The sequence below is a fragment of the Sorex araneus genome, chromosome 2 (assembly GCF_027595985.1).
Source record: "Sorex araneus isolate mSorAra2 chromosome 2, mSorAra2.pri, whole genome shotgun sequence".
Taxonomy (NCBI): Eukaryota; Metazoa; Chordata; class Mammalia; order Eulipotyphla; family Soricidae; genus Sorex; species Sorex araneus.
The window spans coordinates 303,027,359-303,052,918 of record NC_073303.1 but is presented as its reverse complement, the minus strand read 5'-3'; the positions used below and the strand labels follow the sequence as shown (position 1 = coordinate 303,052,918).

Genomic DNA, 25,560 nt, shown 5'->3' with positions numbered 1-25,560 from the left:
CCTATTGGTAAGATTTTTTTTTTAACTTTTAAAAATTGTATTGAATCACCTGAGATAGTTACAAGCTTTCATGTTTGTGTTACAATCTCACAATGATCCCAGGTATGCCCCCCCTTCCCACCCTCCCCCTGCCTCCATGGCAGACAATATTCCCCATACTCTCTCTCTACTTTTGGGCATTATGGTTTGTAACACAGACATTGAGAGGTCATCATGTTTGATCCATTGTCTACTTTCGGCACGCATCTCCCATCCCAGCTGGTTCCTCCAGCCATCATTTTCTTGGTGATCCCTTCTCTATTCCATCTGCCTTCTCCCCTCCGCTCATGAAGCTGTCTACTAGCTATGGGGCAGTCCTCCTGTCCCGTGTATCTACTGTCCTGAGTGTCAGCCTCATGTGATGTTATTTTATACTCCACAAATGAGTGCAGTCCCCTCTATGTCTGTCCCTCTCTTTCTGACTCATTTCACTTAGCATGATACTTACTACAAAGCAGTAGTAATTAAAACAGCATGGCGAATTATTAAGAACCTGAACAAATAATGGGTAAGGTGCTTGCTTTGTCCACAGCTAATGGGACTCAATATCTGATACAACATATGTTTCCCAAGCCCCTCCAGAGATAGAAATAAACCCTGGAGTGACCCACACACCATTAAATAAAAAAATAAAATAAAAATGAATTATGAATGTATTTATTTGCTGAATGCTTGCCCAATTTATACTCACTTGTCATACTTTGTGGGTGTGTTGATCTTAAACTACCTGGTATAGACATTTTTTATTTAAACCTCCCAAGCAGTGCTCAGGCAGCCCAGGGGTAACTCCTGCTGGCACTCAATTCAGTTTAGCAGACAGTGATGGAGCCCATAGGTGCTTGGGGTCCGCCAGAGCCACAGCACTTAAGACTCAGGGACATGTAACACTAGAGATAGAACTTGTGGAAGGAAAATAATGAGTTCTATGTCTTTGAGCTGTCTTTTGAGCTATCCTGTTGCTGTGCTTTTCATATGTTTTAATGTGTATTGTCTTGAATGCAAGCCTAAGACATTTCGAGAGTGAACAGAATTATCTATTGTCACTATTGCCTTATTTATTCCCTGTATTCCACAACTTCTTTAATCTTATGACTGTAATGCAGTGTGTAGTAAGTCTTCTAGCATTTGGGGTTGTACCCCTTTTGAAGTATGAACACATATCTCTTAGGGTAAATCTGTCCGGGTTTCTCTCACTATTTAATCATTTAATTTTCTTAGCCTTTTTATTTAATACACATTTCAGTAACATTTGTCCAGAAAGTCTAAACCGTGCAGAAATTTAAAGTTGGCACTCAGTAAATACAGCTGCAAAAATCACCATTACTGAACTCACATTACTCTAATTTATTTTTTCAGATTTCCTGTGTGTGTGTGCATGCACACACACACATTAATGTGTGTATGTGTCCCCGTATCTAATTTATTTAGATTAGTTTTGACAATTACATATCCATGTTAACAGCTTCCCAACATAGAAAGCCCATTTAATGTGTAGCAACCAAGGCAACTTAATTTAAATAATTAAAAGCTTCTAAGCTTTTAAATAATGAGTCTCATGGAAAGGGTTTTTTTCCCCTTTCTTTCTTAAAAACAGAATTTGGGGTCACACCTGGCAGTCTTCTACACCTTAAAGGCTACCTCCCAGCTTGTTTCTTGGGTGCAAGCATTGCTCCTACTAGTGTCCAGAGGTCCATGGTGGGGGGTTCCGTGTGTCCCTTTTTGCAAGGCCTGTGATTAGCCTTTTGAACTTCTTTCCAGTGCTAAAAAGTTTTTTAATAAATGTAAATCACTTAACTTGTGTAGTTATTCCTGATATAAGAAGAAGCAAGAATAAAGTCTGGATTCATAAAATTATTAATCTTTGCAGTAACAATGAAAGTCCAATAAAAACTGAATGGAAGATTCGAATAGACATTGCTTCAAAGAAGACATGTGGAAGATGAAAAAGCATATGAAAAGATGCCAACCACCACTGACATTATTTTGACAAATATCTAAAGTGTGAGGACATTCCTACAGATACATTTTGTTGGAAAAATAATTAGGACAAAAATAATAAGAATAGCATTAAAGTTATAATTTCCATCTCAAAAGTACTATTCAAGAAAAGATAAAATGTTCAAGAAATGCACACACGCACAGATATACTTCCAAGGTCAACACTTTCTAATGTTGCATTTCCAATGACCACTTTGTAATAACCAATTATTTTAATTCCCTATGTTCTGCTTTGTATATTTAATTCAAATTAAGATTTTTAGTGTCTAAGGACTGAAGCAATAATACAGGCATTCAAATATACTTGATTTGCACATGTCTAACCAATGTTCGATTTCTGGCACTATACATGGTCCCCTGAATACCACTAGGAGTGATCCCTGAATACAGTGCCAGAAGTGAGCACTAAGCAAGAAGTGAGCCCTTAGAACTGCTAGGTACCTCTGCTAAAAAAAAAAAAAAAGAAAAGAAAAGACTATCTCATCTGGAGATAGATAAATAGAAAAAGAATTATAAATTTTAATCACTTAAATAGTAATTAAATGTAAAAAATAGTATATTTTAAAAATTACATGATACAATTGCTTCACAATGGCCCTTGGATTTGTCATAACATTTCTATTTAAATATGATCTCAGATCTGCTCTACTTTGAAAGGTGATGAAACTTTTTAAAAAAAGGTGATTGTAATGACCTTGCTCCTTGAGCCCAGAACACTATATATGTCAGTACCATTCAAAGTTCATATTCAAGTATTGATGTGTGTATTCTTGGATTGCAGTAAGAACTTTGCAGTGAGAAAATTGTGCACATAGGACTTCTTAGGTTCAGTTTTATTTAAACCTAAGCAGGGTGTCTTTCATCAAATGCTTTAATTTGTGTGTGTTTAAGCTACTTACATAGTGATTAAAACTTGGAGGGAATGGAACAAGAAGTAAAGATTCTTTCTTAAATTCACAAGGACATAATCTTAAATTAAGTGGAAATCTGGTGGTAGGAAGAAGGCATGATATATAAGTTAAAGCATGAAATGTAGATTCAAATAAACCTGGGTTTGAATCCTGGCTCTAACATAAATAGAGAATTTGGATTAGCACATGATGATCATTGTTCTCAATCCCCCAATTGTAATAAAAGGTGACAATTCCTACTTTAAACATATATGTCTGTGTATGGATTAAATTCTATGATACAATAATGAACATAGCTCATATTTCATGCCAAGCTCATAAGTATAAACAAAGGTTCATGCACAATAGCTTCCTTTAGTTCACTACCCACAATGTATTTGTGGAAACAAATATTTTAGGTAATCATTTATGAATAAAATGCAGAAATATTTGGTAAGGTAGTAAGTTAAAGTTTACTTAAGTCAATCTGGTCTAAAATGAAATTAAATGTGACTTCTAATTCCTTTCTTTGTGTCATGTAAAAAGGTAAACTAATTACTAACTTCCACAAATAAATCTCACTCTCTTATCCCATTTTTAAGCCTTTTCTTCTCATAAATTCACTAATATGGCTTCCATATAGTCTCAGTTTAGGTCTCAAGAGACTATTCACTATATCACTTACCTACCCATATTTTTATAATGTGTTCTTCTATTCATATAATTTTCTACTTTTTTAATTTAAATTTATGCATATGTTAATCAGACATTTTTTCCCCTAATTCATTTGCTCAGTGTTTATATCAGGATCAAGCAATTAAAGCTTACAAGAGTTCTCAGTAAGGTGAAAGGAAGATACTAATATTTGTCAGCTGGGGCTGACCATAATATGAGTAAAAGTCAAAAGTAACAGTATGACAATGGATAGAATTTGTCAAAAATTGCCTCAATATATAAATTAAAATAAAACTGACTAGTCAAATTCTGTAAAGCAAAGTAAAGGAAATTAAAATCAAGAGAGGCATAACATTTCAAAGTTGGCTAAAATATAGCTATCATGCTAAAATCTGAGACAGCATTTAAGTGAAAGTGAAATTGAAGGCAACAATGTAAAAACATATGGTCATGATTTAGAACACAAGTAGATCTATCTGAAGTATCTTATAACAAGTAGCAATGAACTGAAAGCAGAGTTTAGGAGTGGAGATCTGGTAACTATCATTTGAATGAAGTAAGCAATGGAAGTCAGAAAAACAGAGACAAGCTACATTTGGGGCAGAAGAGATATTTGAGCAGGTAGGGAACTTGAGATACATGCTTGCCTTGTATGCAACTTACTCAGTTTTGATTCCCAGCACTCCCTATGGTCCCTGGAGACCCTCTAACAGTGATCTCTGGAAATAGCCCCAAACTCAATCCATATGCATACCTGCCCCGACTCAATAGATTAATTATTTAATTAATTAAAGTCATAGAATGTTCCTGGAAAAGGAAAAGATGAGTAAGACTATCCAAAACAATATTGTGCTTCACAAAAGAAAATAATAATAATAATAAAGAACCACAGACTTCAAGAAAAAAATGATTTAAAAAAAGCAGATATGGTAAATATTGTTAAATGTTATAGTGAAGACAAATTGAGGACTAGAGACACAAATTGAATTTTATGCTACATCCAAGAATACTTTTCCTTTTTTTTTTTTTTGTTTTGTTGTTGTTCTTGTTGTTTGTTTGGGGGGCCACACCCAGCAGTGTTTCAGCATTAGTCCTAACTCTGCACTCGGAATCATCCCTGGCCGTGCTCAAGAGACTATATGGGATTTTTGGTGATAGAACCTGGGTGAGCAGCATACAGCACAAACTCCCTACCTAATGTACTATCACTCTAGTCCTCTGGAGTCTTTTTATTATTAGCATACACTTTCCTATAATAGTGACAATTATTTCCAATGGGCATGCATGCTGTATTGTTCAGTGACATTTAATCTAACAGTCAATTGTCTAAACAAAAGTGTTTCTAAATGGTTAACAGTGCATTACTTCCCTTTCTTCACCTAAAGAAGGAATCCATTATTAAATAGTCATCATTCACAAGTAGTGGAATAACATTATGAAAAAAGTCATAAAAAATGGGGCTAAGGTTTTAGCTCACAGATTAGGGGTGAATGCTTAGCATGTTCAAGGCCCTGTGTCTAATCCTCAGCCTAGCAAGGCTCCTTGAGAAGAGGCTAGGGTAGCCCTAGAGAGTGACACATTCCCCCAGAGTAGCTCTGCAGACCCACCTTACTTCTGACCCCAGGCAGTCACTTATTTTCTGCTTGAACTTTGAACATCTGAATAGTAGCAGACTATCACAGGGAGTGGCTCCTGGACCCCCTAAGTTCTCTGTGGGACTATTTCTCTCACTCCATCCCTAAGTAAAAGAAAAATTTACCAAACTATAATAGCACTGTAGCACTGTTGTCCCATTGTTCATTGATTTGCTCGAGCAGGCACCAGTAACATCTCCATTGTGAGACTTGTGACTGTTTTTGGCATATCGAACACGTCACGAGTAGCTTGCCAGGCTCTGCCATGTGTGTGGGATACTCTCAGTAGCTTGCTGGGCTCTCCAAGAGGGATGGAAAAATAGAATCCTGGTGGGCCACGTGCAAGGCAAATGTCCTGGCCGCTATGCTATAGCTCCAGTCCCCAAAATATAATATACCCTTTAAAATTAAAAATAATAATTTATTATTCCAGGATATATAAATGTACTTAATTAAATATGGCTTTCATATCCATGTCTATGTGAGAAAGATTATCTTAATTTTCCCTAAGATGATGATGTTTAAAATCTATTTTGTGTCTGAATAGTATTATAATTAAATTTTATCAAATAAGGTACTATGTCTTACTAGTACAGCACCTGCTGTATAATGTTAATTGAGTATTTTTTAAATTATGAATTAAGCATGGAACTAGAAGCAAAGAATAGCATTCAAAGAGTAAGAGAAAACAAAGTATTATATTGGAGACTAAGGGACATACGGATAATTTAAATGAATATGTTCTGCTACTGAATAATTGAAAATTCAATATAAAACTCATTAATTATTGTGCTCAATTCACATTTTTATATTTACTGAATTTATTCCTTTTGAGTCTAGCTAATATTTAATCTTTGCCCACTGTGTCAAGCTTTGTTCAGCTAAATAAGGTAATAAAATTACTTCAAGAATTGTACTTATGACACATGAAGCAAGCATTTCTTTTTAAATTCTGGCTCTGAGATTTCCAAAGCTGTTAATAATTGAGTTCCAGGCATACATACTCCAGGCCTACAACAGATCACCACATCTGACAAGAATGTCCTCAGGTTTCTTCCCATTCCCTAGCCTATCTCCTTAACAGACACACTTCAGGTTTTATTATTGTAGCTTGGTCCCCATGCTTGCGTTACTGTTGAGTCTATCAGTTTTAGTGTACATATATAACTCATCTCTGCACCAACAATGTGTCCAAGACCCCTGACCATTGTCCCCGAAGCAAACTTTTTAAGGCTCTTATGCTGACTATAAATTCAAAATGAATGCTGCAATGTAAATGTTACACTTTCACTAAAATGTATTCTCATTTGCAGGGAAAACACAGATCTAAATGCAAACTGTTCATTGCTACTCATGGTCTCTTGAAAGGGACTTTAATTTTCCATTAGTTTGGCATCCAAACATAATCACGAATCCATCACAACCATCCTCACATTTTTATTATGACATTTATTGTCCTGGGTAATGGCAATAACATAATATGATCTATATAAAAATATTAAATAATTAACAAAACCTCTAAAGCAAATGTTATTGTCTTAGACATGTTAACTAAACACTTTTGGATTTGAATGCTTAAAATTATAGTTACTAAGTGGAAAAATATATTTTTATGCTAATTTCCACAATGCTACACACACGTACACACACATACACACACGCACATATCACTGTCTACAAAATACGTTCTTATTATAATAAGGGAGAATCATCTTGGTAAAGGTGCATTAGTTTCCTCAGGATGCCATACTGCACCATAGACTGAGTTTTAATAGAATTTTTCTATATTAAGAATTCAAAGCATTATCAAGCATTGTTGGACAAATGTCTACTTACAGAAATAGATATGCTTAGTTTAAAAGATCAAATTAAGCCTGAAAAGGGGACTGGATAGAGTAATTTATGGAATCTTTATCCCATTGGAAAGCAGCAAGTTTGGGGAAGAAAGCTTTCCAAGGTGACCATCACATATTAAGAAAACACACTTAATCTCTGTTACCTCTCCCAGTGAACATTCCTTAGAGATAAATGCTCCTTTGGGACTTCTGCAGCTAAAGCCATTAGTCCCCTTTGATATGCAAAACAGACTACTCTTTCTGGGGACTACAAAACAAGAAGGGGGAGGTGTGGGGAAACAGAAAGATAAAGGAAACAGGCTGGGCAGTTTATGGACAATTCAGTTCAGAATGCTGGTGCTGGAGGCAATTACTGATGCCCCCAGGGTAGAGGGGGGGGTCCTATATCTGGTTGATCTCTACTCTTTCTCCTGGAAGAATTATCCCTGGAGAAAGCCCTTTACAAAAAATATTGATCCTGTTAAAGGAATACCCTCAGGTATGTAAAAGCTTCACCTGAACAGATCTAGATTGTGAGGCATCTGACCAAAGAATATTGTGCTCCTTTTGTGATTCCTGGCTCTAAGCAATATTTTCTGAACTTGGAGGATGGCCTGGACTCTCAGTCCACAAGACTGTGAGACCCCTGAGCCCAGGGTTGTGCTCTTTTATTTCTCTGTCTTTTCTTAATCCTTGGTCTGGAGTGATAGTACCTCAGTAGGCCTTTGCCTTGCATGAGGCCGACCCATGTTTGATTCCTCTGTCTCTCTCAGAGAGCCTAGCAAGCTACCTAGAGTATCTCACCTGCAGGGCAGAGCCTGGCAAGCTACTGCTAGGGCGAGGATCGAAATCTCCCTAACCGACAGAGTCCAGAGACTGCAAACAGCAAGCAGGGTTTATTGTAAGACTGGCTAGCCGGGGTCCAGCCGCCTACGTGGACACGCAGGTCCAGCAGGTTGGGCAAGACCCCGAGCTTCTCCAAAGGAGATCTTATATAGGCCTTCCCCGGCCATTACAGCAGAGTCCGTGCATTTCATAGCCAATAGATTTGTAATATTACAAACTTTCTTAACCAATCCATTTAAAAGGACATCACTCCTTAGCCTATGGTTTTAGAGATCAGTATTCGCGCCAATATTCAGGAATGTCCCGGTTCTGGGGCAGTCCTGGGTCTTGTGACATGGGTCTTGTGATATGGGCCTTGTGATATGCATCTGGTTATCTGGTCTGACCACCACCCTTTTTGTGACCCAGGGTGCCTGGTTCCAAATTCCTTGCTCAGGGACAGATAGACAAGTTATTTTACAATGCAGTTTCCTGTAAAAAGAATCTTAAGAAAGCTAAATAGATTCCTGTGGCCTGTCCTGGAATTCCTGGGCCAGTCCTTCACACTACCCATGGCGTATTTGACATGCCCAAAACAGTAACAAATAAGTCTCACAATGGAGACATTACTGGTGCCCATTTGAGCAAATTGATGAGCAACAGGATGACAGTGATAGTGACAGTTTCTTAATCCTTGAGGCATCCCTGCTTTAGGCTTGGGGTCATAGAGAATGTGTTCTAGATGCTTGTCTTTCTTCTAGTAGTCTTGTTGATAGACATAGCATTCTATCTTTGGCCTTTATGTTTACATAGTCTTCTCCATGTTTGTGTAACTATCTCCAAATTTTGTTTTTCTATGATGACACTTGACCAAACTATATTAGCATAGCAAATGACACTTCCAGTTTGACTTTATTCTAATTTAACTAATTACATCTGCACTAAGTTCCAGTCAAACGTGGTAACATTTTAAGTATTGAAGATGGACAATTTAATATCAGTTTGCCCATTTGAGAAGTTGCTATAACTTACAAAACTTAGTCTTCACAATCTCTCAGAATGGACAAAGTGGGGAAGGGTATTTAGATGATCAATTATGTCTATGTGTAATTGTATGGCCAGTTTGAGACCAATCGAGATCTCAAGAATGGGGAGCTGGCACAGAGAGAGTGGGTACATGCTTTGCATGCGTGCAGGACCCTCGTGTTTCTAGGCACCTCAAATCCAAGAGAAGCATCACAGGCTGTAGTACTGCAAAGGGCATGGTGGTTCCTGGCACTTGGAGGGCTTAAACAACCTCACATGCTTGGACCCTAGTTTTTAGCTGTGGGCACAGTTGCTCATATATCACCAGATGTGGTCCTACACGTTTTGGAAGCCCATCCACACCCCACTACCTGCAAATGTTGGAAATACAGGATGCTGATTGAAATTGGTTAGAATTTCTGACAAAGTAGTTTTAGATTGATGGCAAAAATAGAAAACAGAAATATAACAAAAAAATATCATGCTAATTTTGGATTTTTCAGCTTCCCAAACCTTGAAAATTAAATTTCAGATTTTTAGAAGCCACTGAATCCTATCTTATTATATAACACAGTGGAAGAGGTTAAGTACTTTATAGTTCCTCTCTTATAGAGCACTAATCTTAATCATGATGGCAGAACCCTTAACACCCAATCAACTCTTATAGGTTCCATCTCTATTACCATAACTTTGGAGATTAGGCTTTTTAACATATGACTAATGCCAGGGAACATAAATATTTATACCATAGCTGATATTCATGTTGCTGATATTCATGTTGTTAGTGTTGTGTCTAAATACATCCTGAACATCTGTCTACAACCACCTCAAATATAAGCTAATTAATTATAATACCCCTAATTCATTTTAGCCTTTTTAACATTAAGGTTTTGATAGATTATTTTATTGTCAGCATGTAGAGGCATCAAAGGGTTCTAAACAGACTAGATTACTTTTATAAAACAAATCATTTCACTAAAGCGTCATGATTTACAAAGTTATTCATAGCTGGGTTTTAGACAATGTTCCAGCACTGATCCTGCAGCCAGGGTCAACTTTGCTCAACCAGTGTTCCCAGGTTTCCTTTCTTAGCACTCAGTTAATTTTGCAGTATTTGAAATGCCATGTACACTTTGTCTAGTTTGTAAAAACATTTCAATCAGCCAGATTTAAATTCTAGAATATATAAAAAAGTAAAAGGTTTCAAATAAGGGTTTTGTAGTCATAATTTATACTTGATATATGATTACATCTGATAAAAAAGGAAGGCCAAAAATAATTATCTTTTGAATAAGAAAGTGTTCTTTTATAAATATAGTGTCAAGAGTTACAGTAGTTTATTTATTTAAATTTATTAATAGTCTGTGATCTCTTCATTTGATTAGTAGAAAGAAGTTCAACAATCTACAGAAACCCTGAAGCGATTTAGAGTTCTTTAGAATCTTTAAAGACAATCCAATAGGCACTTGAAAACCAAAATCAATACTGAGTTTTAAATGCTTCTATTATAATTTTTCCACAGGGTCCAAGTTTTCTCTCTGAAGCCCTTTTCCCAAAATGTGCAACAAAAATTGAAGAAATAGATCCATCTTTTAAACTTCATGAAACCATTACCAAGGTAAGAGGAATTTACTCAAGTACAGGGTATGAAACTTTCATTAGCTTTTTGTTTGTAGGTTATTTGGAAGAAATAACCAATCAAGAGAAGAGTGATATTTTATTTTGTAGAAAATACTAGAAAAGATTTGATATTATTTAATAATTATTTTACTAGTGAGGAAAAGTTCAATCAGGGTTTATAAATTATTGTTTGCAATTAAATTCTATTATTATTATTATTTTTGGTTGGTTGGTTGGTTTTGCTTTTGGGGCCACACTTGATCTGCTAGTGCTTAGATCTTATTCTGACCAGGGTTTAGTTAACCATATGTGGTGGGAGGATTGAACTAGAGTTGGATACTTGTAAGGAAGCAGATTACCTGTGTCCTATCTGCAAGGCCTCCAAAAGTCAATCTTTTAAAAAACAATTATTTTCCCCATTGATATAAAAGAGATTCAAGGTGTATTTTCATATGTATTTCTCACCTTTGACTTAGAGATATTTTAAAATATAGATCTTTGGATTGCTGCATCTGCAAAGTTTTGTTTCAGTAGTTAAGGTACTTATTCAACAGTTTTTTTGGTTGTAGTAAAAATGGCTCTATATTAAGGGATACATATAATACATCTAATTATATATTAGACTATATAATTAATGTTACTGTTATGATGATCATAGTTTATTTTTTCTGTTTTTGTTATAATTTATGCATGGTGACCATCACGAGTATTTATAGTTTTTTGAGAAAATAAATTTAGATTTCTGACATAAATGACCTCATATAAATTTTTCAGCTCACCAACTATTTGCTTTATTTGTCATAACCTGATTTATGGAAAGGGATTTGTAGAGAATATTATCATTTTATTATATCTAACAATCTATATGCTTTCTTTAAAAATGGAATCATTCTTTAATCTTTTTAATGATATTTTATAAGGTTATTTTCTCTCTAGAATGAAGAAATGCATGTATAATGAACAAAAATAAACAAATAGTAAGAGAAAAATCTCAGTGTACAGAGATTAGAATCCTTTGTCTATCCATGGCATTTAAGAATATTATCATTTTTTAACTTTTGAAATAAGAAGAATTTGAATAACATTTTGTTTAAAATTCATCTCAATTTTAGGTATATGAATAATTTCATAGATAATTAATATCTTTCTAATCTCTTTCAGAGTTCCTTGATTTAGTTTTTTTAACATTTTTCACTATCCAGCATTCTATTACTTATTGAGTGTTAAAATAGAAGTGACTCCCAAATAATAACTCCTGGGTATTCAAAATTTTAGTTGTATTCCTAATATTGAAAGGGAATGGCAGAAGAGAGAAAAGTCTTATCTCTATCTCACTATCTCTATGAGTAGATATGTATATTTATGAAGACACTAGACTTATCATTAGTTCTGGTTCTTTAAAGAAAATCTGTTACACTATTTTCTGAGTTTTAGTTTTTACTTTAATGCCAAAAGGAGATATGAAAAGTACACAGACTAAATGCTGAGAATGCACTAATAAGTTGAGGTGCTTAAATTATAAATATTTAATTTGTGAATAGTTTAGATCTTTATATTATTTGTTTTAATAGGCTACTGGTGAAATTGTCATAATATATCATCTTTATATTTTAAGTTTTGAGGGTAATTTCCAGTACTGTTTATGGTCAGTTACTGCACGCATTGATCCAGCACTGTATCCACCCCCAGACTGCCCCTCCCCTCCAGTGGTCCTTCCCATCTACCCCTTTACCTCTCTGGAAACTCTATTCTGAGCACCCTCTCTCCATTTATGTTGCCTTTAACCATTTGCTGTCCCCTTCCCTTCCTTTGTACCATTTTATAATCCCTAGGAAAGGAATCATGCTATATCTGTCTCTTTGCTTCTTTTTATCACAGTTTTACATACTCATGTAATATTATAGGAATAGCTTTGAATTTTCAAAACAAATTTATCAAACTGCAATTATTGTCAATTATGACAAATTATAGAAATGTGAGAAAACTCCCATAAAATAAAGCTAATCATATTGATATTATATATCACTGATAAATACATTAAGCTAGTTTTGAGAAATTAAAGTAATTAAAACATTGAAAGTGCTGCATTTAATTTTGCCTAATAAAAATTGTAATTAAGTACAAAACATAACTTACAAACTAACCTATTTCGTGTGGGCTAATCACACTTAAATATACACATATTAAATATTTAATTATTTACTTAATTATTAAAAATATACATATTAAAAGAATATTAAAAGAATATAAGTATTCTTTTAATACAACCTACTCTCATTTTTAGGTAGCTATGTTCTAGATGCTTTATTTGAGCATAAGTATAACCTATGTCAAACCATATTGCAACTTACAAATATTGGAAAGTTAATATTTATAACTGGTGATTTTCTGAGGTAAAAATCAATCAATAAATGAGCCATTCTTGTATATGGGATTTGATTGCATGTCCTAGTCCTTGAAATAGTTTCCCAATATTGTTATTAGTTTTTCTCTAATTTTTATGAAGTTTGAATTTATTTGGGCATTTGTCTTTTTGATATAAAGCATAGAACCAAAGAAAGTAATGAATTAGCCTCAATATTGAGGCCAAAAGGTATAATTCATCATGATTCTAGACAGTCAGGTGGTACAGTACGAAGTTGCTGAAGGGTGACACATGATGAATCTATATTGAAGAGGTTTTCTTATCCTTTATAATCACCTTTAAAACAGTATTTTTAAAAAAAAATATCATAGATGCTCTACTAATTCCTCTAAAGACTAAACCTGATTGAAATACCAATATAAAACTTAGCTGCTTAATCCTTTAATAACTGAATAAAAATCATCATGGTTTTATGCTTTGAAATACGCTTGTCTCTTTCTACACCGAGGGATTCTCTAGTTCTGATTCTAAACCTTCAACATTTAGCTCATAAATTGTTTTAAGTTATTTAAGCATTCAAATAGCCTACTATAAGCCAAAAGTGGTTTATAGTAGCAAAACACTTGAAATACAAAATATATATACATATATATATTATATATATATACACACACACAGAAATGAGTTCAAGGGAATGAACAATCAAGGAATTGATTTCAATATAAAATAATGTAAAAGGTGATGGTAAAATATTGAGCTTCCATCTCTACTAGGGCATTTGAAAATCTCACAAAAGAAGTGACATTTAGGGAATTTAGACAATTTCAGTTTTCTCTTAATGTCAATTAGTTCCTCCTGAGAGATTTTTAAAGGGCACATTGTTAGTGGTATGTGAGAAATGATACATATTTTGGAAAACAGAAGACAGACTTGAGGGAAATTTTTATGGATTAATGACATTTTGTAAGTCTCTCTTGATAGAGAATGTGAAGCAGAGTATAGACTAGAAAATAACTTTAATACATCTCTTGGGCAAGGCTGATGTTACTGAATTATTTAAAAAGGAGTATGACTTTCACTTGGAGAAAGTGAGTATGATTTTGACATATGGCAATTGTATACGTACAATTGAAGTTCAGAAAGAAGAGAAAAATGGAGCGACAGAACAGCAGGTAGGGCGTTTGCCTTGCATGCGGTCAACCTGGGTTTGATTCCTAAGTCCCTCTTGGAGAGCCTGGCAATCTACCGGGAGTATCCCTTCTGCATGGCAGAGCCTGGCAAGCTACACGTGGCTTATTCGATATGCCAAAAACAGTAACAACTCTCACAATGGAGATGTTACTGGTGCCCGCTCAAGCAAATCAATGAACAACTGTATGACAGTGCTACAGTGCTATTATGTTAAAATAACAATTAGTCATATGTGTATATAAATAAAAGTTGAAATAACAAAATTAAATTTTAAAAGGATTTTAGTATTTCATTCTTATTAGCCAGAATTCATGTTCTTTTGTTGCTAGTAACGTTTTTTATTTTGGGGCCAGAGCAATAGGACAGCAGGTATGAAATTTGCCTTGCATGTGGCCAACCCTGGTTCAATCCCCGGCATCCCATGTGATCCCCCCAGCACTGCCAGGAGTAATGCTGAGTACAGAGCCAGGAGTAACCCCTGAACATCGCTGGGTGTGGCCCAAAAAGCAATAAATAAATAAACAAATAAATTTTTGTATTTTGGGCTACACCTGGCATTCCTCAGGGTTTACTCCTGGCTCTATACACAGGAATCGCTCATGGAGAACTTTGAAGGACAATATGGGGCACCAAGGATCAAATTCATATATGCTATGTGCAAGGCACATCCCCTACCCTCTGTACTACATCTCTAGCCCACGCAATTCCCATTTTAATAACCACATATGGCTAGTGGTCTCTGAATTAGATAGCACAGATTATAAATTATTTTCATCATTATTTCTTATGTAGGTGATACTACTCTGACAACATCCTTGCAGAGGAAAAAAAGTGGAAAGAGAAAAATAATTCAGGGTAGAGTGGGTCATATAACATACATAAAATATGAAAAGGGAACATTATTATAATTCAACTATCTCACAACCACTAAGATTGTCAGTAAAATAAAACACACACACATAAAATTAAAATAGAAAATGATAAATTATAGTTAGGATATTGAGATGCTGGAACTCTCTCAGTTGTTTTGAGACTATAAAATTGTGAAGCTGCTATGAAAACAGCATGTAATTCCCTTTTAGCCTTGTAGTGCTCAGGGGCTGCTCCTGGCAAATTATTCGGGTATAGCTCTCAACAGTGTCTGGGACCAAATGGTACTGGAGATTGAACTCTGCCCTCTGAGATGCAAAGCATGCTCTTTAACCATTTAGTTACAGCAATAAAATTTTAAAAATAAAAAAGTTTTGTTCTGTTATTATGTGTCATATTCTCAGTTCTTTGTTATTTTTAATGAAAATAAAAGAGTTCCATATGTCTTGTTACCCATTTCTTTAGATTCAATTTATTTTATTTTTGTTATCTTACTAAACTTTGTTCCTAATAAGCACTTAATAAGTGATAACTGGTAATTTGTTTAGGGGTGGTTTGGGTCACACCTGGAAGTGCTCAAGGCTTACTCCTGGCTCTGTGCTGAAGGGTCACTACAAGTGGTACTTTGAGAACCAGATGAATTGCAGGGTTAAAAACTCAGGGCTAAAAGTTATTTTGCATGCAAAATAAGTGCCTTTTCAGGCTATACTCTCTCATTCACAGAAATTCGCATTTCAAACAAAATGAAAGGAAGCACTTTGACCACATTTAAAAGAAAAGAAATTATAACTCAAGTGTGAAGATAGAACATCAGGGTAGCAGAAGAAAAGTACATCAATCCTACTAACAGATTAGTAGTATCTATCCTCTAGAATTTGAAACATGCTATATTATATCTTAAAATCCCAGGATAATAATGCTGCATACAGTAAAACAAAAATTATCTTATAATTGTGGTGCCATGGAACCAGAAAATCACCTACTTTGAACTTCCTGAAAAAATAATTATTAGTCCTTTCATTGTTTTTTCACTTTGGTTAAAAGAAAAAATATTTTAATTATTAAAAGTATTTTAATAAATGTCTTGACATACACAAGAAATTTAACTTATTATAGATTTAAAATAATATACTTCTTACATGAATATAATTTATTTAGCATAATCTTAAAATAGAATCTTTTGTAAATGTTATTTAGATGTTATAGCATCCCAAAGTAGACTTAGTAGGGATATTGTTAGTTATTCCATCATACTTTTTAGACAAAGTTGTACAATCAAGTAAAATGCTAGTAAAATATAGTTCATGTTTTTATGAATGTGGTATATCTTATATCTATAAATTCTGACTCAGTTTGCTGTGCTGTAGATAAAGACTAATGATGTTGTCTTTAGGGATGGAAAACATTAAAATTATTCTGATTTTTATACCAGCTTAGTTGATATTAATTACTTTTGGCTGTTAGTCATAATTTAGAAATGATTAACCAGTACTATATTGATTAATAGACTAAGAGAAATATGTTATTATGAATGTAGTATTATTACTAGAAATGTAATATTGCATTCCCTACACATTTTTTGCCCATGTGAAATAACAATTTTTAATTGTTTTCAAATCTCACTATATTAATGTTTGTATGTAGCCAGAGGCATAGTACATGTAAAGGTATCTGCCTTGAATGTGGCCAATTCAGTTTCACCAGTTTCAATCCTGGGCACCCCATAAAGTGCTGTAACTCACCTTGAGTGGCCTGTGAGTGCAGAGTAAGGAATAAGCCCTAACCACTTGGTGTGGCCTCAAAGTCAAAATAAATAAATTAATATATAATTAAAAATAAAACAAAATTATTATACCAATTGTTAAGATTCATAGAGAATTTTAACAAACTATTAAAGAATTTGAAGTTCTGAATGATTTTTCTATTGAGATGGAATTTTTAGCTAAAGGTTAAATATATTTACATATATATAAATGTATATATAACTATATGTAATTCAGTGGCTTTATATAAAATAAAGAAGTTAACTATATATTTTTCAGTTTTCTGTATTATAAAGAAAATTGCATACTATTTTAATGAAGCTAATAGATTTCCTACTGTAGTCCTTTAAATGCTTAGAGAATCTGTGATTTCTAATATGATGAGGAAATTTGAACGTCTTGTCTCTTTACTGATATATTATTTTGATAACATGTGAGACTTTGTATTCCATTTAGCAAAGCAAGTTTAGAGATAATTTATAATTCTGTGTTTATTCCTTTAGAGGTTATTCTGAAACTGTGGGTTTAGAGCTTTTGTATTTATTTATAAAACACTTTGGAACTGTTGTTCTAGAGTATGGATTTATTGTTGTTGATGCAAACTCTCTCCATAGTGTTCTACACTATGCTTCTATTGCATAAGTGAATACCAGAAAGTACATCAAGCTTGGGTTTCTATTATAAAATAGAAATTATACTTTATAATACAGGATGTTTCTTGGAACTACTCAAGGGAAATAATGAAATAATAAAGGCAACCTCTTCTTTAAAAAGGAGCTGTTATAGGTGTGTGTTTTCTGTATAAATGAATAATTAAACTTAATATCTTAATTTACTGAGGTTGAAGATTGTATTATGTTTTCTCTTGCCTACAAACTTCGGCTTATTGTTTTTCATTATACCATACAAATAGTGCACCTTTTAAAGGCATGTCTTTTTTTAATCAAAAGTTGGCCAAAAGTGGATTATTCTTTAAAACATAGGTTAATAATCAAATTATTAACAAAGTAGATATTTTGTTGTTGCATATAGAAGAGATATGACTACCTTCAGATAAGAATGAGTCAAAAGGCTATAATTCGAGCATAACTTTTTTTATATGTACATTAAGAATGATAGCATGTATTTACTATAGATTATTAATATATATATGATACATACTAATGAAAGACCTATGGTAACTTATAAATAAAATGAATTTTAAGGATATTAATTAACTGCATATTGATGTTTTCATATGGAAATTATGAAGCCAGCGTCCCATAAATTGACACTATGGATAAGTGGATTTTATATGCTCTAACTATAAGTTCCTTTCATCCTAGAGTTATTTCAATAAGTTGACAGTGATATTATCAGTAGTAACTTATTAATATTAATAATAGTAATATATATATTTTTAATTTAAAAAAATATTGGATCACTGTGAGATAGTTACAAGCTTTCATGTTTGGGGTACAAACACACAATGATCAAACACCCATCCAGTGCATATTCCCACCACCAATATCCCCGGTATAACCCCCCTTTCCCACCCTCCCCCTGCCTCCATGGCAGACAATATCCCCCATACTCTCTCTATACTTTTGGGCATTATGGCTTGCAGCACAGACACTGAGAGGTCATCGTGTTTGGTCCATTCACTACTTTCGGCACACATCTCCCATCCTGACTGATTCCTCCAGCCATCATTTTCTTAGCGATCCCTTCTCTATTCCATCTGCCTTCTCCTCTCGGCTCATGAAGGAGGCTTCCAGCTATGGGGCAATCCCCCTGGCCCTTGTATCTACTGTCCTTGGGTGTCAGCCTCATGTTATATTATTTTATATTCCACAAATGAGTGCAGTCCTTCTATGTCTGTCCCTCTCTTTCTGACTCATTTCACTTAGCATGATACTCTCCATATCTTTTAACTCCTGCTTACACACCCAGACATCCAATCCAAAGGAAGACCCAAAGAGCTGAGTTTAAGAGAGTCCTCATCTGGTGCCTCCACTAATTCTCTAAAAGTCATTTCATAGAGGTACAATTATTCAGCTGGATTGGTTTCTTGTTGCTGCTGCAAAAGATCACTTCCAAATGAGCAATTTACACATACAAATGTATTGTGTATTATACTAAATGTATGATACACACCAGTTCTGTAGGATACATTCTGAGAATATAATATAGTTCTGTGGGGTATAATACATTCATGAAAATGGGTCTTGCTTACATCTTGGTCTCCTAAATACCTCTTATCACCCCCATCCCTCCATGGTCAGAGAATACATTTGCCTCCCTTAATGTGAACCTCATCAACACTCTATTTCCCTACCTGCAAATATAGTCACATCAGTACCATGCATTTTCCTTTCCCCTTCAATTTCAGAGCATAAGATGCCCTTTGTCTCAGGCCAACAGCTCTCAATTCTGTCTGAACCTTGTTTTCACATCTTCCTTTCTGTATATTTTTTCACTCATCTCATAAAATCACTTGCATTCCATAAAACTTCTTGATTCCTAAGGCCATTATCCTCCCACCCTTCCTCCTCCTCCTCTTTCTTTTTTTTTAAGTCTCAGTCATATAATGATTGAATTCCCATCCCTTCACCAGTGCACATGTTCCTCCACAAAAGAACCCCAAAATTCCTCCTCCCACCCAGCCCCCACCTAAGTAGCTAGTGATCTTCACTTTATTCTCTCTATACTTTGAATACCTTCAATATTTCAATAGAGAACTCACTATTATTGTTTGGAATTTTCCCCCAACAATCAGGCCTGCTGAAAGGGCATCATTTAATAATTTCCTTTCATTGCTGAGAATGAAGACTCTATGAGCTCGCGGCCGTGTGGAGTTGGATTTCTGATATTTTAGCTCAGTTCACAGTCTAGATGCATTTTTGTAAGAAGCTGCACTGGGTGCCAAAATGGGTTAGAAGACCTCAAGGATCATAGTCTTTAGGAGCTGAGGGTCTATTTCGCGATTGGCAGCTCTGGATCTTATCTGGGCCGAGGGCCTGCCGGTAGCGCCCCCTTCTTATGATCACCTTTGAGCCACAGAACTGCAAAATTCATACCTCTGGTTGGGAGTCTTAGGAGGTGGTTCTTGCCACGTGGATGTTACTGCCGCCGCCATTTTCCACACAGAAAAACAGGATGGAGGGGAAAAATCCATCTCCAGGTGGCACCGAGTTGTAGCACAGCTCACAGTCTAGATGCATTTCTGTAAGAAGCCGCTCTGGGTGCTAAAATGGGTTAGAAGACCTCTCGAATCATAGTCTTTAAGAGCAGGGGGTCCGTTTCGCACTTGGCAGTTCTGGATCTAATAATAGTAATATTAATATCTGCATTTTTCTCACTGCATAAGATATACCATGTGTCTCTAAACCACTCTTAGATTATATCAACGTGCAGTAGAATGGCAGAGAGAAAAGGCAGACTAGTCTGGATGACAGATTAGCTTTAGATGGGCCAATCAAATATCCTTCACAAGCATTCTGTGGAAGCAAAGTCTCTGTATGATTTACAAATGTAAAATTTACAGGTTAAAATGACTTACTAAAAAAATACCTAAGGTAACACAACAGATAAGGAGAATCTGGCAGTTTTTGGAGTCTCTTACAATAAACTTTGATCATGGCATTTAATTGTCCTAGAGACAATATCCAGTGCACCCACCAGTGAGGAATAAAAGATTCCTTAAAACATATACCTGCAAACACTATACATAAACACACACACACAGAGACACACACCAATTATGATATCAATTTCAATACCAATTACTTATATTAAGATTTGATACCAGTAAATAGTTTTATCTCACAATCATTATTGCATGAAACCAAAGCCAAATCAATATTTGTCTGTCATCTTACTCTTAAAAGTTTTAATATCATAGTATTTTATCATTAAGAATATTGTGTCTATGTTCTGGTGCTATTGATGTGAGAGAAAATATCTGAAACTGCAGATTTTTTTTAACATCTTACAAAGTCTATCTTTGAATTATGCAATGTCCCTCTTAAATAATTCACTGTAACTGGTGTTTTAATATAAAATTAGTGTACTCTATATTAATATTTATGGCATTAAATTAAAATTTAGGACATGAGGAAGAATTAGGTTTGAAGAAATTACAGAAAATTTTGTGTGAATATTATTGTGATAGAAACCCAATACTAATTTTTACTCAGTACTTATTCAATGTACATCAATTTAAATTTAAAAAATTATTTCATTTAAAATTACAAAAGTTTTGGACTATTCAGAGTAGTTTTAACAATAATATTATTGTGTTACTATTTTTTGGAGGGTTGGGAATTGCTGTGCTCAGGGTTTACTCTTGGTTCTGTGTTCAGGGATCATTCCTGGCCATGCCAGAGGATGTCCTTATTTTTGACCCTGTTTTTGGGATCAAACTGTTGTCAGCCATGCCCAAGACAACCACCTTGACCCATGTACTATCTTTCCAGTACTTACTACTGTCATCAATAAAAATAAAGTTACAGTATTATAACCACTAATTTGTATTTTAGAAGGCAAGGAAGAGGCTACTACAGTTTGCATGCCCTTCAAAAGTTTTAATATCAATACATATTTTTATTTGTAGTTAATAAAAATTCACAGTAATTATTTTTAATATAATATGAAGAAATTCTATTTTCTCATGTAACATATCTAGAAGAGGCAAGATCCAAAATTTGCTCAAACACAGCTCCAAATTTAGTTATAGGTTGTCATCTTCTGCCTTTTTCTATTGTTCATTTTCACCACTAGAATTCTTTTACAGAAAAAAAAAATGCTTCCTGCTGTTCTTGAATCTTATTTGTACCCAATTCTGTCAAAAACAGGAGAGGACACATTTGTTTTGTTCACTTTCTAATATTAAGCACGACACTGATTTTTAGAAAGCCCCAACAAAATAAACTATTTTATCCTGAATTGAACTTACTTTCATTTTGAACAATTATTTACAAGCAAAGAAGTAACTCATAATTGTGTTAGGCCTAGTTTGTATAATTATTTCTCATAGTAAAATAGTTACTATGAGAAAAAATGTTAAAGATATTTCTTCAGACCTACCTATTTTTCCCATAGAGATGGAGTCAATAGCATTCATAATACTATGTGGTTGCTACAAAATGTTATTCATTGCAAGTACCACAGTGTTTACTGCATAATATCTGAATCTAATTACAGTATTTTTGTCTGTAACTTAATGTTTTAAGAAAAAATATCAGTACTAACCAATTAAAACCTTTTGTCAAACAAACTGCTAAGCATTATGGTTTGTCTAGTCATTACAATTGTTAATAAAGAACATCTGGGAAAAAGGGAGTGAACTCTTGTGTGGAAAATATCAATAAAGTAAGTTCATTCACTGCATTCATTCTCATCTTCAATGCACCCTGTGAATATTAAATGGGTATAAGTGGTTAGAAAAGTTGCTGTATTTGTGAAGCAAATTTCTATTTTTGCCCTCTTGGTAAATATCTAAAAGTCAATCACCATAGTCACACTTAGATAATAGAGTTGATAGAAGTTAGATCCCTGGGATAGCCACTTAGAAGTGACTGGCTGATTGGATCGGACCTGAGACTTGCCAATTTGAATCTAAAAGGCTTGATTACCACTTTTATCTCTTTTCATGGAAGAAGAAGTTTTAATCATTAAAAACAAATAACAACAACAACAACCAAACAACTGAATCTCTGACAAGAGTTTTTTGTGGGAGTTATGTGAGCCTATGGAATAATTTAACCTAGGAATAACATTTTTTGCATAGCAACTTTTATCCAAAATATAAATTAATGTCATATTTTTAAAATATACTTTAAGAAATAGTTTCTATCTGGTCTGAAAACATTGACATATCATCTGAATTAAAAGTATCAGAATGCTTGTCTCTGAATATAGCAGGGTACCTAGATGTTTTATTTTATTATTTTCCCAAGGAATTCATTTTTAAAGATTTTTCTTTATTGAGCAAGAGTTAACTAATTCGTATTTTCTTATCTTTTCATTTCAAAATTGATCTAGATTTTAACCAATCCTCTGTCATTTCCAATGTAATAAATACATGTGTACAGATATTAGGACACTGTGCACTTAAAATATTCTTCATTTTGACTGCCTGCATTTATTTATGTACCTATTTAATATCTCTTAGTCTAAAAGCCATTTGCATTTGATATATAACATAGCTATCAGAACTTTCAATTTTAGCATTCATTTATATTTCTTCAAAGCCTGAAATTTGTTCCTGATACACATGAACTAAAACAAACATTTTGACATTAATTTGTCAGTTAAGTGTTAAGTGTATAGTTTTGTAAAATGCTTTAATATTAACAATGTTTATTTTACAGGTTTAGGAATTGAATTATTAGAAATGCAAACTTATGAAATAATAAATTATAGGTGTCATTATTTTGTTTAGGAAATATTAACACCAAGTTTAATATACAAAGGAAGGAGAGAGTGTGTAAAAGAAATGTATAAAATTGGAAGAAGATGTGACATTGAGTTCTGTGACACTAAAAGATGGAGCATGGATCAGAAAACTGTTTATTGAGAACACATGGCTAGGCTAGGAGAGATAATACATTGGCAAAGTCTTCCACGTTGCATCCCATCAACCTATTTAAATAAATCTTCAGCACCACACTTTGTTACTCAAGCATTGCAAAAGTGTCATATCTTAGCACAGAGCCAGGAATAGTACCTGGGCACTGCAGGGTTTGACCGCAAAACCACTGCAAAAGGAAAATAAAAAACACAGCCAATTAGAAAGAAAATGTAAAATGCATGACTAAACAAAGCATTTGTACAATGTATAAATGATTTATCATAGCCAAATAATAAAAGTATATCCAATACAAATCTAATACAGAAGGTTTGTTTTTAAGAAGTAGTCAGAACTCCACCTTACAGTCAATTGAAATGCCCTAGAAACAAACATCTTATTCAGGTTATAATGTCCAGGGGAATGAAAAGGAAGGTGGAGTCAGAGTCTGATTTATTTCTTTTTCACCCTCCTACATCTGCAGCGAAAACTCAGAGAGCAGATCTGATGCTCTGAAGGAAACAATTCACTATGCCTTTCATGAATAACCTTCAGAACCTTCCAGAGAGAATTAAGTTTTCCACTTTAAAGAAATTTTCTTAGTTTCAATAAATTAGTTATATAATCAAGCCCTTAACTCCAAATTGGTTTTGAAAAAATGTGGTCAATCCTAGAGATTGTGCATCTGAAATTTTAACAGTTGCCACAAGATGGCTATATTTTCTCAGTTGGTAATATGGATTACACATGTACAGCTTCTCTGGTTATTGAGATCTATGTGCATAAATTTATGGTAGAGCTACTTTCTCGATTAAGTTAAAATATTTTGCTTTTAAAGTAAATTATATGACAATTTGTTCTAAAACCTGCTCATGTTAAACTATATATCATTTCAAGAAGTTGAACAAGTCTAAGAATCTAGAAACAGGCCATCAGTTATTTTTCTAAAAATTCTATTAGAGTAAATTCACTATATCAATGATAAAATGTCCATAACGTCAGTCTCTAACATTTAGGTAGGTTTGAGATGTGTTAAATAAGTTGTTCTTGCATACCATTGAGTTGTTCTTCCATATGCCAGATTTCCTCTAGCACTTTCTAGTTTTCTGGAAGGAAATTTATCTCTTCTTTTCTTTCTTTGTAACTGTAATATGTAACTTAATTTCTTTCACTGATCAGTCATATTATTGATTTATTAAAGGATTTAAAATATAGCCAGAATCCCCCCCCTTTTTTTTTTCTGAAGATCTGTTCACTAGCAGGTACTCTATCTTATTTCAGCTGCACTGTAGCACTGTCATCCCCTTGTTCATCGATTTGCTCAAGTGGGCACCAGTAAAGTCTCCATGGTGAGACTTGTTACTGTTTTTGGCATATCAAATATGCCACGGGTAGCTTGCCAGGCTGTGGCATGCAGGCAGGATACTCTCGGTAGCTTGCCGGTCTCTCTGAGAGGGATGGAGGAATCGAACCCAGGTTGGCCGCATGCAAGGCAAACGTCCTACCTGCTGTGCTATCACTCCAGCCCTATTTCAGCTACAGTATAAAATAACCTGTTAGCACTAATGTAATTGGATGTCAGTAACACAAATAGTCCTACATAATTTTCTCACAAACAGCCTGGTCAGTGAATTGTTATTCTCTCCCTTCCCCTCCCCGCCCCCTCCCTTCTCTCCCCGTCGCCTCCCCTGTGTGTGTTTTCCTTAGAAAATGGTCCCCTGACCAATGACAAGAGTAATTCCTGAGCACAAAACCAGGCTTAATTCCTGAGCACTGTCAAGTGTTGCACCAAAAAGAAAGCAAACGACCCCAGGGCCTCATATATGTGACACATATGTCTATTGCCAGACGTATTCCCAGCCCAGTATGCTTACTTCTTTTCAGGTTTTCCTTATTGGAAATGTTTAATATTTATCCATTTAATGTTTTAATTTTGCAATTTTTGTGATTCATAGTGTATATTTAAGAAAAGTGCTTTGCATAAATAATATTTAGTAGGTGAAATACTTGTAATTCAATGTATCTGTTCTTAGAGGGTGGAGTGAATCAGACTAAAGATTGCCCAGTGGGAAAAGGATGGTGATGGCAGATAACTGTGCTAGAATGAATATTCCAAATGACAGTGAATATGAAACCAAGGAGTAGACACTTAGCAAATGCAGTTGTTTCAAAGCAAAAAGATAAATAATAATTTTATGTCAAGTGACCTGAGGAAATACTGAATGAATTTAAGAAACAAAGAAAGTTACTACTTTTTATAATGATTTCAACTTTATTGA

At 34.3% G+C, this 25,560-nt stretch overlaps 1 protein-coding gene across 1 annotated transcript in view; it reads left to right on the top strand.

The window, feature by feature from the left end:
• Positions 1 to 25,560, top strand: part of NAALADL2 (N-acetylated alpha-linked acidic dipeptidase like 2) — a 743,119-nt gene that overhangs the window by 554,545 nt on the left and 163,014 nt on the right. The window contains exon 12 of the mRNA XM_004603291.2: positions 10,445 to 10,540. Coding sequence (XP_004603348.2) covers positions 10,445 to 10,540 — 96 coding nt within the window. The remainder of the gene's footprint in view (positions 1 to 10,444; positions 10,541 to 25,560) is intronic.